A 13057-nucleotide genomic window follows, 5' to 3' on the forward strand; every position below is an offset into this window, starting at 1 on the left:
GAGGAAGAGGCAGCAGAGGCGGGAGAGGCAGCAGAGGTGGAAGAGGGAGAGGCGGAGCTAGTGCCACGGCAAGGAAAGAAGACGACGACGAGGACAATATCAATGCCATTGCAAACGAGGCCAAACCGGAAACCGTCACTGTGCCTCACGAATCGCCTTCAACGGTGCGCTCGATCAAGCGTCTCGATTTGATGCCGCTTTCCAATGGCATGCTCGATACTACAGCGGATGAGCTCTCGACAAACGAATACCCAGCCATTAGCCCTCTGAAATCCAGAAACCTCAATCTAAACCAGAGGTTAGCTGAGTCAACTGGTGCCGCGGCGTCGCCAAAGGGCATCCTATCACCGACCAAGAAAAGGGGACCTCGGCCACAAAAGAATGTTTCCTTTAACAAGAGCATCGACGCCGAAGCCACCACCGAGGTCTTCTTTGAGGACCTACCCAAGGAGCCCAGCGGCAAAAAGAAGCCTGGTCGAAAGCCGAAGCAGGCTCAACCTGTTGTTGTTGCCACAGATGAGATTGTGTGTGGCGTTTGCTCCAGACCAGACTCACAAGCACCCAACGAGATTATCCTGTGCGATAATTGTGACTTTGCCGTCCATCAAATGTGCTACGGAGTACGAAAAATTCCAGAGGGCGACTGGCTGTGCAAGTCGTGCGCACAGGAAGATGTCCTGGGTCTGACCAAGAAATCGACTGAGGAGGTTTCTGAAATAACCGCCGCCGCGGCCGCCAACCCAGTAGCGGCTCCTACCACCGAGGTGCCGGATATTCCCAACCTAGATCATCACTTGCGTGCCCTGCAGAGGGTCCTCTTGGATCGGTGCAACGGCCGAAGGACGGTTCGCATGTTTGGCCAGCAAGATCAATATGAAAAGGCGCATCAGCTCATCGAGCAGACTGTCGTGGCGGGCGAGGGAAACTCCATGCTCCTTATTGGACCAAGGGGGTGTGGTAAAACAACGGTATGTGCATGTATTTGCTTGCTAAGATGTTTGACTCTAACCGCCCATCCAGATGATCAACAACATCGTTAAAGACATGTCACGGGAGCATCGACAGGACTTTCATATCGTTAGGCTTAACGGATTCATTCATACAGATGACAAGCTCGCGCTGAAGGAAATCTGGAGGCAGCTTGGAAAGGAAATGAAGGTTGACGACGACTTGCTGAACCGGGTGAGTAGCAACACCACATTCCCCGTCAAATGCTCAAACCTTGCTAAACATTCACAGTCCAACTATGCCGATACCATGGCGTCCTTATTGGCACTGCTGTCCCACCCTTCGGAGATTCTAGGACTAGATGAGGGAGTCACGTCGCAATCCGTCATATTCATCATTGACGAATTCGATTTGTTCGCGACCCATCCCAGGCAGACACTTTTGTACAACTTGTTTGACATTGCTCAATCTCGAAAAGCTCCCATTGCAGTCCTGGGCTGCACAACGCGCCTCGATGTGGTGGAGATGTTAGAGAAGAGGGTCAAGAGCCGATTCAGCCACCGATATATTTATTTATCTTTGCCCAAGAATCTAGCCGCTTTTTGGCAAGTCTGCCGACAGGGGCTCATGCTCGGGGATGTCGAAGCGGAGGAGGAAGGTCTGGACCGGAGCATCGAAGGATTCACCGAGTTCCAGGCATATTGGGATCACAAGATTGAGGTCAGTAGCCTTTCTCACCGCTCAGGCTTTTTACATACGATTCCATGTGCTAACCAGGGCTTGGCGTATAGGATCTCTACAAGCAGCGAGCATTTCAAGACTTGCTACAATATCACTACTACACAACCAAGTCGCCGTCGGCATTCTTCAACGAATGGATCTTGCCGCTCTCATGGCTCACGGCGGGCAACCCAAACCTCAACATTCCGGCCGTCGGCTCAGAGTTGACGTCGCTGGCGCCGCCGGATTCGCGGTTGCACCTGCTATCGACACTGTCGGAGCTGGATCTCGGGTTGTTGATTGCCGCCGCTCGGCTCGACATTGTGGCCGACACGGATACGGTCAACTTTGCCATGGCATATGACGAGTACAGCACGCTGGCGGGACGGCAGCGCGTGCAGTCGGCCACAGCAGGCATGCTTGCGCAGGGCGGCAACGCGAGGGTCTGGAGTCGTGGCGTCGCAGCGGTGGCATGGGAGCGACTCGTCACGCTGGGATTGCTGGTGCCTGCGGGCGTGGGCGCGGGCAGCCGAAATCAAGGACACGGGGGGCTGGAAGCAAAGATGTGGAGAGTGGACGTGGCGCTGGAGGAGATTCCGGTTGCTACGAAGCTGAGCACGGTTCTGGCCAAGTGGTGCAAGGAGATATGATTTCACGCCGTTTTTGTCCTTGTATGTTTTCTTGATTTGCTATACGGCCAAGGCACGATCCAAGAGAGATTTGTTTTTGTTTTTAGTTTTGTTTTTCTTTTCTTTGTTCCTCTTTACCCAGTGAGGACACTCATAAGCATGTACGGAGCAGGACGATACACACATGATAGACAGCCAAAAGGGGTGCGAGGGAACGGGCCGTTCCTGGAACAAAACCCCAAGAATGTTACTAAATACATTAATCACTACACAGGTACTCGTACAGGATGAAGCTGTGGCGGCAGAGCATCCAAATGGCCCGGAGCATCACGGCTCTCGGCCGAATGATTAAGTCTAAAGACCCCTGCTGCCGCATGCCGCACATCTAGAACAACGAGAACTGCTAATCTCTGCCGTGGCCGCGGCTCAAGCATAGTTGGGCATTCCTCCTTTTCTCTGGGTTCCCTTGAGAGTTACTTTCATTAAAGATTTGCTCCGTGCTGGCTCGACCGGACAAACTGATGCATCCATAGGCCGGTCAAGGGAACCGATATCTCGACAAACCCATGTCACTGTTTCTGTTTAAGGTTGTATTAAACATCTGATTACTCGCGCAACAACATGTAACGGCGTCTATTCGGAATCGGAAAGGAAAGAAAGGAGGGGGGCGAGAAAGTGGAGTGGAGAGAGAGAGAAGAGAAGAGCCATATTGATTCCTTCGTGTTTGGAATAATAAAACGAAATGCCGAATATACGAGCAAGCCTTGCATTTTTTGTTTATCAGTGGAGTTTGATTGGGGGGGAGGCTAGTGAATATGGAGAGGCGCGGCTTGGTTAATGCGGCCGTCGGGGTAAATGTTTGTTTTTTTGGGGGTGCTGTGAATTGGGTTTGGGCGATAGCCGGGCTGATTGCCAGTTTACGTGTATTACTGAGATGTGACATTTTCGGGGGTTAGTGGTTGAAGATCGAATTTTACGATACAGGGACTCTTTGTTTTTGTCTTGTTGTTGCTTTTTGGCAGCTACAGCTACATTGTTTGTTGATGCTAGGATTGGACATGTACAGGTGAAGACGGAGGCGATGGGTGAGGCGGGCGGGATGAATCTAGATGCCGAGTCTGCTCTGTACAGTATTCTGCATATACTATGTAACGCGGAATGACATATCAACAACAAGAATGAGAAATAAGAGAACGAATACTGCATACCTACACAGCAAAAGCATGTGTCATATCGGAAACTGCACAGGAACTACTGTAATGCATCGGCCTCGGATGTCCCACCCGACTGCTCGGTGCAACCCAATCTCGAACTTCCAAAAGGGGCATTTCGTATAAAGGCGACCCTTGCTGCTAGCGGGAGTAGCATTTGCCCAGAGCGGTATTTCATTGCCCACGATGCTACCAGATTTGCAGTTCTTTCGGCCTTATAGATGTACTAGTATGTATGCACGAAAGTGTAAGTACTACTGCCGTATGGGGAAGTATTGATAGAGTAAGTATTGTACGAGAGCACTCTTCGTTGCCGCAGCACCCGCAGCATCCGCAACATCAATCAACGTTGGGATTGCATGCAGCTGCCCCATAACGAATGGTAAGTAAGCGGAGGTTTTTTATTCTTTCATACAGCAAACGACCGAGAAAAGATGGAGGGAAACGTAGAGGGGAAAAGGGTAAAGAGAAAAGAGCGAAGCTTTTTGGCTCAGCCCTGTGAGAGGCCTTGTTGGTTCCGGTTTAGTCTCGTTTGGCTTTGGCTAAGCCTCCAACAGACGAAAATAAAAATAAATTCAATTTTGGCAGCAAAGAAGATCTAAGAATAAACGGCTGACTAAGTGGAGGTGGGTTTTTGTTAGCTTGTTTTGTGTGAGAATGGACGAAACGGTAAAGCCAACCAGGGGGGGGGTTGTGACTTGACGTGGGGAAGAGTTGAGGAGAGAGAGAGTAAATGAAATGACGGTCAGAGAAGCACGAGTAACTGCCATGGCTGCCGGCGTTGGATGATTTTTCGAAAGAGGGTTACATTGTTTGGGTACTTTACAGTTGATTAATTCCAATTGATCGATATTATTTTGTATCTATGTACTCCGTACCTACTGCAATGTGCCGCTTCACGTGCAACGGCTTCCCCACATCCCGGGCTCCTCTATGGAGTGCTACTACTTGTACTCGTATGTACGATGCCATTCTTGACAGCGACTCTCTCCACCAATCACGTCCACTCCGGCAGGCTGCATCTTCTCAAAACCCCGTTTCGTCACAGCGTCTCATCCCCAGCAGCAACGGCCATTTACCTCGTCGTCTATTGGCAGCCTGCATGCGCATGCCAGTCCTTTGCCCGGCTCTACCTCGATACGGCAGCAGCCCTGCCGCGTGTAACCACTAGCCGAGCGAGCGGCGACAGCGCAGGCAAGCGACGATGCACCTGTTGTAGGCCCAACTGCCTATTACTACCAACAACAACCCGCTGTCAAGACTAGCAGATCCATACAGCACCAACCAACAAGACTCTAGGACAGGCCGAGAGAGAGAGCATTGACGATATCATATTGTATTGTCTCCCAAACCCTGGTCCACCCTTGTCAAAACCAGAGCAGAGCACAGCAGAGCACAGCAGAGCCCCCGGGCTGACGCCTGTCAGCACAAGCGCCACTCCGTCCAGCTTTGCCCGTCCGAAAAGGGTCATCGCCAGCGCTTTCTTTTTTTGTTCGTTTCGGGGCAGCAATTTCCGGCGGCTGTCCCAGTCTAACGGGATCGCGGTTATTACTAGCGCTGCTATTAACAGGCCGCATTACAAAGAAAAGGCACGACGCATCGACAGCTGGGCTGGGCTGGGCTGGGCTGGCTGCGGTCAAACAGCTAAACTCTATTCATCGCCTCTCCCTCTTTTTTCTTCTTTTTTCTTTCTTTTATTTCATTCGATATCCCCTTCTCCTTCTTTCGTTTCTCCTAATCACCACGTTTGACGTCTGGTTTTAGCGTCAGCTGTTGGTGTCCCTTGCTTCAGCTCTGAAACACCGCTTAGTCTCGATCCGCCACCAAAAGACGCCCCGCGCCTTTGCTTTGGGCTCGTGATATCAGACACAAGGCCACAGTATCACCCGGGCCGTTTTATACAAGGCCGAAACAAATAAACCCACCTAGCGCCGCTTTTTTCTTTGCCTTGGTTTTTTAACTGTCGAATATTTGTGTCGCCAAGACTTTGTTGCTGCACAGAGCCGATTTGCAGAGCGAGGTTACTCGAACAGAAGACAAAGAGACAACAGACAGTACACATTCAGGTACACAATACACACACAAACTACAGCCAACATGTCGAAACGAACCGTCTTCACCTCCATCACTCCCCTCCCCCCGGGCATCTCCCGCCAAACCGCCATCGATTTCCTCCACAACCACCGCGAGATGATCGATCTAAATCCCCTAGTCACCGACCGCCATGTCATCCCTCCTCCTCCCCACGCTCTGCCGGAAGAGCACGTCTGCACCTGGTACTCCATCACCGACAAAATCTCCTATCTACCAGGCAGCCTCGTCACCGGCGCCATCTCATATACGGCGGCCTTCCACGACTTGCCCCTGGGCTTGCAGACGCACTGCCATGCCCCCATGGGCGTTGACCTGCGCGAGAAGTGGACAGTGGGAGGCTCCGAGCCGGGGGAAGACCCGGAACCAATGGAGCTAGGCCTGGGGGCGCCGCGGACGGGCCTGTACATCCGAGAGGACGTCGTGATAACCTGCAATGTCATGATGGCGAGCTTCATTAAGAAGACTATTAAAAAGGCCCATGGCACCCTGATGGAGGCGCTATCCGTAAAGGCTGCCATGTCAGATACTCAGCTGGGACAAGCACAGATGCCGTATATGCAACAGACAGGGCATATGCAGCACAAGCAGCGCGCACAGGAACAGCAACTGAGGCCGCTAAGAGTCGAAAACCTCAGAAAGCCCCTGCCTGCGCGGCCAACATCATGGCAAACACCACCCACACCACCGATGGCATCCCTTTCAACAGAGGCGTTTCAATATCGCGATCAGGAACTGGATGTGTCAAATGTCAATTATGGATATCCACAGGAGTCCATGGCTCCCCGCACAATGAGAACGCCTCCACATGCATATGTCCCTGAGCTGCTGTAATATCGGATGCTCCTCACCGATTGACGGGGTTGTGTTTAATTGTTTTCAAGGTTGGAAAGTAATATATTTAGGGCATAGTTCCTGAAGTCCCATGTCGTGTGCTGGATAACATGATGGGGCCTGGAAGTAATAGAAAGCGACAGGTGTTCCCGTTTTGGAATTTACCTTGAATTGTATGCGTGGCGTTGGCGGCAAAAGAGGGAGATTGGTTTTTATTTCGAACAGGGCTGAATAGCGATGCGAAGCTCTCTTTATTTAGGGTTCAATTTGACGTTGGGGAAGCAAGATCAAAACATTCTCGTAACAGTGGACAGACACAAGGCGAATAATGAGAAAATGAGATTGCATTTTGGACTATACCAAAAAAAAAAAATGAAGTCTTCACTCGGCAAAAGCAACACCAACTTTGATGCCCTTCTATGCTGAATTAAAAAGAAAAAAAGTATCACCCCCTGAATATAAAGAAAACTCACAAGCCAAAAAATTTCTATCCCCAGAGAAGATCGGAAAAAAATCCTAAAAACACATCTCCAAAAAAAAAAAATAGCAGAGGGCATCCGTATTTTATCTTCCAAATTCCATTCCCTTCCCTCCCGTCCCTCGTGTCTACTCGCCGCATTTGATCCTGCTTGTCATGGTCATGATCGTCATCGTCCATCTCCACGTTATGCTCTTCTTCTTCACTCTACTCACATCCACAGAGTACTTCTTCTCATTCCTGCAATTCCTAGCACGAGGAAGAGGCCCCTTACAAGGCCATGACGCCGACGAGGAGAGCGCCGAAGACAGCGGCGCCGATGTGGACCATGCCGGAAGAAGCACCGCTGACGACGACGGGAGGAGGGTGGGGAGGGCCGTTGGGGTCGTGAGGCTTGTCCCAGCCGCCCTCGGGCTTCTTGCCATCCTCGGGCTTCTTGCCGTCCCACTCCTTGTGGTCTTCGGGCTTCTTGCCGTCCTCGGGCTTCTTGCCATCGTCGGGCTTCTGGCCATCCCACTTGGGAGGGGGCTTGACGGTCTCGGTAGGGCAGGGCTGTGAAGGAGGAGGAAGGTGAGTTAGCAATTCATGATTCTCATCTTGGGGTTGAGTTACGGGAGAGTGAAGTTGAGCTTACCTCGACGATGGTGCAGGGGCAGTCGGTGATGGTGAGGGTGGTGGCCTTGGTCACGGTGTACGTCTTGCTGTTGACGGTGATGGTGGTTGGCTCCGGGCAGTACGTGGTGTAGTGGGAGACAACCTTTGTGGTGGTGGACGCCTCCCACGCCTTGCTGGTGTGATTCCACTTGTTCTGGTACTGCTCATGGCCGTCCCAGTGGCCATCCCACTTGTGGTCCTTGTCGTCGTCCTTGTCCTTGCCATCCCACTCCTTCTTGTCGTCCTCCTTCTTGTCATCACCTTCCTTCTTGTCATCGTACTCCTTGGCGTCCTTGTCCTTGTCGTCATATTCCTTCTTATCGTCATACTCCTTGGCGTCCTTCTCATCGTCATAGTCCTTCTCCTCATCATCATACTCCTTGGCGTCCTTGTCCTTGTCATCCCACTCAGGATCATCATGCTCATCATGCTCCCACTCATGCTCCTTAGGCGGGTCAATAGGGTACGAAGGCAGGCTGGGAGCCGAATACCCCTGCACGCCGGCATCCCCAGGAGTTCGGAGACCAATGTTGCCAGCGGCGGCAAAGCCCACGAGGGACACGAGAACGGCCTGGACGGTACGCATTTTTGATGGATTTTATTGTTGTGCTTTTTTGTTGTGTGTTTGATTTGGTGCCGAGAAGCGAGTGACACTACAAAAGACAGTAGTAGAAAATCTCGGGTTTCTAGAAAGAGAGAAAACGAATGTTTCGAAGGGAAAACGAAAAGCGAATGTGAAGCTGAAGCCGATGATGTTGATGAAGAAAGAAAAGAGTCCTGAAGCCATCTCCAACGGGGGTTTATATAATGCTCGGGACCAGGGCGAAACGCAGCTATTCTGCGCGATGTTGCTGCTCTCTCTTCCTCTCCACTTGCATCAGAAACATAAACAAAACAAAACAAAACAACATATTCCAAGCCCAAGCTTTTCGAATGAGGAAGATCTCCCGTCTTCAGCCAAGACATGGGCTACCAACAATCCAAAAGCAGATGAGAGCAACCAAAAAGATAGACAAGAATAGAAAAAGAAAAACACAATCCACACTTACAGCGCTCCCCCCATTTCTGAGCCTCAGACATTTTTTTGCCATTCTCCCTTCCCTTCCTAGTCGCCTCCGTCTGACCCCAGCCCCCTCACGAATGCTCTAAAAAAACTCCAGCAATGCGATGATGCTACTGCTTTTTTCCACATTCCTCTTCCCGCCGAAAGCAAATTACCCATCATGCCAGTCTTCATATGTTTGCTTCGTTGCCGCAACCGCCCCCCAGCCCCTCATTTCTTCCATTCCCTCACGAATAACGAGAAAAAACATTCACGTATGGCGCAATACTTGAAACTCTTGACGCGTGCGGGTTTATTTCCTAGTCATGAATGACTCGGGCTTATTGCCTTTATTCTCCATTGATTGCAGTCCTCAGGACTGTAGCATACATACATGGTACTCAAACATACATGTGCCGGCAGGCTCTCAGAAATTGTCCATCGTTGATGCCATCGCCGTTGCCATCGCAGTGTCTCAGATTCCACCGCAGGCCGGTAGAGGCACACGATTATCTCCCTGCCTCGGTAATGTATAGCGCGCGTCGATACGCGCAGACCAGCCCGAAGCCATCCTTCATCACGGCCGTAAATCACTCCTCCTCCAAATTCCGATCAGTCCTCCCATCCCTCCCCTTTGTCGGAAATGCAAAGTCAACTGCAAAATAGAAAAAAACGAGTACACACTAAACAAGCCGCCATGTTGTGCCGTATTCGTTGCCATGTGACCTCTCTTCTATACCAGGTTTCCTTGAACGCCTTCCACTCTTGCTTCTTTTTTTTCTTTTGTCCAAATCAAAATAAAGTCAAGAAAAAAAACAACTCAACCGGTCGTAGCAACCATTAAGAATCCATCCTGGCGGTGAAATCAAAGCTGAGACAAAATGCAGCATGCCGTACATACAAAATGTGTACGGAGCATGTTGGGAACAAAAACAGGGGGAAACAAAGGACGAGAGCAAGACAATAACAGAAAAAATAATGAAAAGTGGCAAATGACACTATGAACACCGGTTCGATGCAGATATGAGAGCAGAAATCTAGTAGGTATCAAGTCGTGCCGCCCTTTGACAAAGCAAAATATATCGACCCTGTAACAGATAGGGAAATAAAACAGAGGAAAAATATGCGGGAAAAATATCGAGTCATGTGCCGGTGAATCGTCGCAATCGTGAGAGGCCGTGTTTATTGCACGCCTGTCATCCGTCGTGAGCATGTGCCTTGGAGGAGGGCCATTACTTTCGGTTGGAGCGACTCAGGCTCCGCTCGACGCCTCGTGAAGAGCCGTCAAGGTTGAAGTTTTGCAGTTGCTGCTCATATTTGGCGTTGCGCAAAAACTTGGGAACAGAGTCCTGTGATGGCATTGTCAGCATACAATAAGAATACATTAATATTCGCGGGTAGTAGATGACTTACACTAGCCATCAGCTTGAAAACGGCGTTTTGCGCGTTTTCAAATAGGGAAGTGACTTCTTGCAGCGTCTCAATCATGCCATTCTCTTGACCAACGGCCTTGGTCATTCTTGTTGCCAAGTTGTTCCGCAGCTGATGGTCAATGTTGAGTTCGCAAGGCGAGCCCGGAGCCAAGAAGGCGTTGTAGATGCCGTAAGCTTGAGCCATAATCTCCTTGATAATGTCCATGGAATTGTTGGAGGGCATAGACTCGGCTTGTCGAATAGCCGTCTTACAGCTCTGCACAAAGTCGTTGACGTCCTTGTAGAAGGAAAGGTTCTCCTCGCAGTGTGTCTCCCTCAGGTTCTCACGGAACAGGAGGCGGAGAGCGGGGTCATTAAGGATCTTCTCGAGACGCTGCGTGTTGGAGTCACGGACGACGCCGTTGCGCTGTGAGCCAGTGCCAGCCTCGCTCTCGGACGGGCGACCTCGCGAGCTGGTGCCATTGATCACGTCCTTTCCTCGCTGCGAGATTTGGTAGACAGAATACTTGGTCGGTTGGAACAGATGGCAGCCTGGGTTCTGAAGCATGAACGATCTGTCCTGGACCACAGTATCTATCAACTCAAACTCGACGAAGAGGGACGCAATCTCGATGGCCTCTCGCCTATCCACAATAGTGCTGCAGTCCACCAGCCAATCCGAGGTGGCCTTGCCCGTAAAGGTATCCTTGTGCACCTTTCCGTTTACCCGACGCTCACTGGCCATCTTGACACCGGTGAGGCCATCCTCGTAGTCGTGCAACGAATCCGAGTCGGCTGCAGCCACGTTGGGCTTGACATTGCGGGTCTCGGCGCCAACAAATCGGCGGAAGATGACTTCGACAGTGCCTCTGTCGCTGAGGATCTTGTCGCTGTGCTGCTCTCGCTCCAGAATGACGAGGGAGCAGCAGTGGAGGCTGACCAGCTCGGCGACTTGCTTCTGCTGAATGCCGTTCCTAGAGCAAAATCGATCCAGAATTGCAACGCCCTTGGCCGTTAGCTGCCATACGGAGCCCTTCATGCTGTAGACTGGCTGCAACTTTCCGTCAGCAGACTCGATGAAGCGGGCGTCGACAAATCTCTGGCAGATTGAGCGAGCCATGTCCTTGGCCATGGAAAACGTGGTTGTGGTTGTTGTAGTGACGATCCTTGAGGGGTCCTTGGGGTCAGGCATGCGGTTGGACTGAGAGAACTTGAGCGATCCCAGGTTGTTGATAGCATCCTCGGAAAGGAAAGTGTAGTCCACTTTGGTCAATCGCACTCTGTGGGAACCAAGAGGCAGAAGGCTGACAATCAGTGTGGAGAAGAGATCCTTGAAATCCTGTGTCTCGGGTTAGATGCAAAAAGCACATTTGAGGAAATGGAAAAACGAAAATGAGAAGACGTGGGGAAAGGTGGACGATGATGAGGCTTGGTGGATTCCTCGTCAATGGTTCAGTCTGTCTAAAAAAAAAAAAAAAAATTGATGCAGGCAAGCAGCATGTCTTGAGAGCAGCAGCAGCAGCAGTAGCTAAAGAGAAAGGAGACGAGGGGGAAAGCTAAGGGTGAGATGAGCTTCAAGTGAGATAAGACGTACTCTAGTGAAAGGCCGGTCATCGTCGGTCATGCGCAACAAGCGCGAGGATGTCTGGTGCATTTTGTTTGGAGATGAGGATTCAGAGGACAGGCCAGTCGAAGGCTGGGTGGGAGAGTGCTGGGCGGATGAAAAGGACGACTGCTTGCCGTCTCCCGGGTTGGACAGCAAAGACTGGCTCGACGGGTAGTTTAAGGCGGTTGGCCGGTCAGGGCTTGCGGGCTCGTCCCTCAATTGATGAGAGGGCGCAGTGAGCGAGAGGCGAGCAAGCGTAGAGGTTGACTGGCGGTTCCGGATGACGGGCTCTGAGATGCTGGCAATGGCGCTTTGCGTTCTATCCAAGGCGGCAGCCGCACGTGAGAGAATGCTGCTCGAGGTCCGCTGGTGGCGTGGCAGTGATGATGAGCCTATCGAGACTGAACTGGCGTGGCGGCGTGACTGTGAGACTGGTGGCGGAGATTTGGTGGCCTCGAAGCGACGCTCTGCTGGTACTGGGGCTCGTGAGGCGCTCGTGAGAGACTGGGTTCGGTCGGATTGCTGTCTCGATGAAGGAGGCAGAGGCTCGACGATTGTGTTTAGAGGTTGCGACAAAAAGGCGGCCATCTGTGGGAACAAGAGAAAAGAGTTAGAAAGTTTGGGGAGATTTGAATAAAAAAAGATCAATGGTGACCTTAGAACTCCTTTGGGGGTGTGTACGCTGAAAACAGGCCTGGGAGAGGTACATGTAGAGGGTACTTTGCAGAGCAGGGGGACGCTGCACCCTCGTTCTTTGTGGAATGGGGGGGTTTGGGGGGGAGTGGCTCCAGCGCATGAGCCTGGGGTCTCTAGCGCGGGCCTGAGTACCAGGTACTTTGCTGGCGCTCCGAGAGCCCGTGCAGCGACCAAAATGGGCTGATGGGGGAGATTGAGGGAGCTTCGACAAGGAGAACAAGGCCCGGGAGAAGCCGAGCGTCGTCTTTGCGTTGCTTTGCTTTGCGTTGCTTTGATTTGCTTCGCTTTGCTTTGACTTCAATGCGCGATTGCTTCAGCTGCGGGATAGTACACAGTACTGCAATAATAGGGACATAGGAGCAGGCCAGTGGGACGGCGCAGGCGAGATGAGGGGACGCAGAGCAGAGCACGAACTCAGACTGGCGGACTGACTGACTGAATGATTGCGGTTCCGTGTTTCGAACTGTCATGTATATGCGCTCTCTCTGCGGACAGACAAGACAATGCAATGCAGGATCCAAGTACGAGTACTCCATACAAGTCCGCAATCAATGGCGTACATGTACCGATTTGCTGCCAGAACTGGCTGGCTCTCTGAAGAGGGCGGGATGTGGGTATGCACTAATCCGAGTTGAAACTCTGTGAAGAAGAAGGAAGAAAAAAAACATGGACGCAGCGGGGCAGCGCCAGCAGGAACAGGTCCACAAAACGACCCGGTTATTACATTTGCTTGAGG

At 51.5% G+C, this 13057-nt stretch overlaps 5 protein-coding genes across 5 annotated transcripts; 3 read left to right on the top strand and 2 right to left on the bottom strand.

Moving 5' to 3' along the window:
• Positions 1 to 209: 209 nt before the first annotated feature.
• Positions 210 to 2318, top strand: TRIVIDRAFT_178439 (uncharacterized protein; the record flags this gene model as incomplete). Its single annotated transcript, XM_014103605.1, has 4 exons — positions 210 to 968; positions 1021 to 1182; positions 1240 to 1668; positions 1752 to 2318. 4 exons carry the CDS (start codon positions 210 to 212, stop codon positions 2316 to 2318), a joined length of 1917 nt encoding a protein of 638 aa, XP_013959080.1.
• Positions 2319 to 5605: 3287 nt separating this feature from the next.
• On the top strand, positions 5606 to 6133 carry TRIVIDRAFT_18950 (uncharacterized protein; the record flags this gene model as incomplete). Its single annotated transcript, XM_014102922.1, has 1 exon — positions 5606 to 6133. A coding segment is annotated over one exon (528 nt), but the record flags the coding sequence as incomplete, so codon positions are not given.
• Positions 6134 to 7181: 1048 nt separating this feature from the next.
• TRIVIDRAFT_61638 (uncharacterized protein) lies at positions 7182 to 8151 on the bottom strand (the record flags this gene model as incomplete). The annotated part of the gene is made up of 2 exons (XM_014103781.1): positions 7182 to 7463; positions 7546 to 8151. The coding sequence occupies 2 exons, from the start codon at positions 8149 to 8151 to the stop codon at positions 7182 to 7184; spliced, it is 888 nt and encodes a 295-aa protein (XP_013959256.1).
• Positions 8152 to 8932: 781 nt separating this feature from the next.
• On the top strand, positions 8933 to 9353 carry TRIVIDRAFT_91667 (uncharacterized protein; the record flags this gene model as incomplete). The annotated part of the gene is made up of 1 exon (XM_014103606.1): positions 8933 to 9353. The coding sequence occupies one exon, from the start codon at positions 9019 to 9021 to the stop codon at positions 9271 to 9273; it is 255 nt and encodes an 84-aa protein (XP_013959081.1).
• A 486-nt stretch (positions 9354 to 9839) lies between these two features.
• TRIVIDRAFT_72112 (RGS1, regulator of G-protein signaling protein) lies at positions 9840 to 11681 on the bottom strand (the record flags this gene model as incomplete). The annotated part of the gene is made up of 3 exons (XM_014103607.1): positions 9840 to 9956; positions 10021 to 11358; positions 11614 to 11681. The coding sequence occupies 3 exons, from the start codon at positions 11671 to 11673 to the stop codon at positions 9840 to 9842; spliced, it is 1515 nt and encodes a 504-aa protein (XP_013959082.1).
• Between the last annotated feature and the right edge of the window lie 1376 nt (positions 11682 to 13057).

This window comes from Trichoderma virens (assembly GCF_000170995.1).
Source record: "Trichoderma virens Gv29-8 chromosome Unknown TRIVIscaffold_4, whole genome shotgun sequence".
Classification (NCBI taxonomy): domain Eukaryota; kingdom Fungi; phylum Ascomycota; class Sordariomycetes; order Hypocreales; family Hypocreaceae; genus Trichoderma; species Trichoderma virens.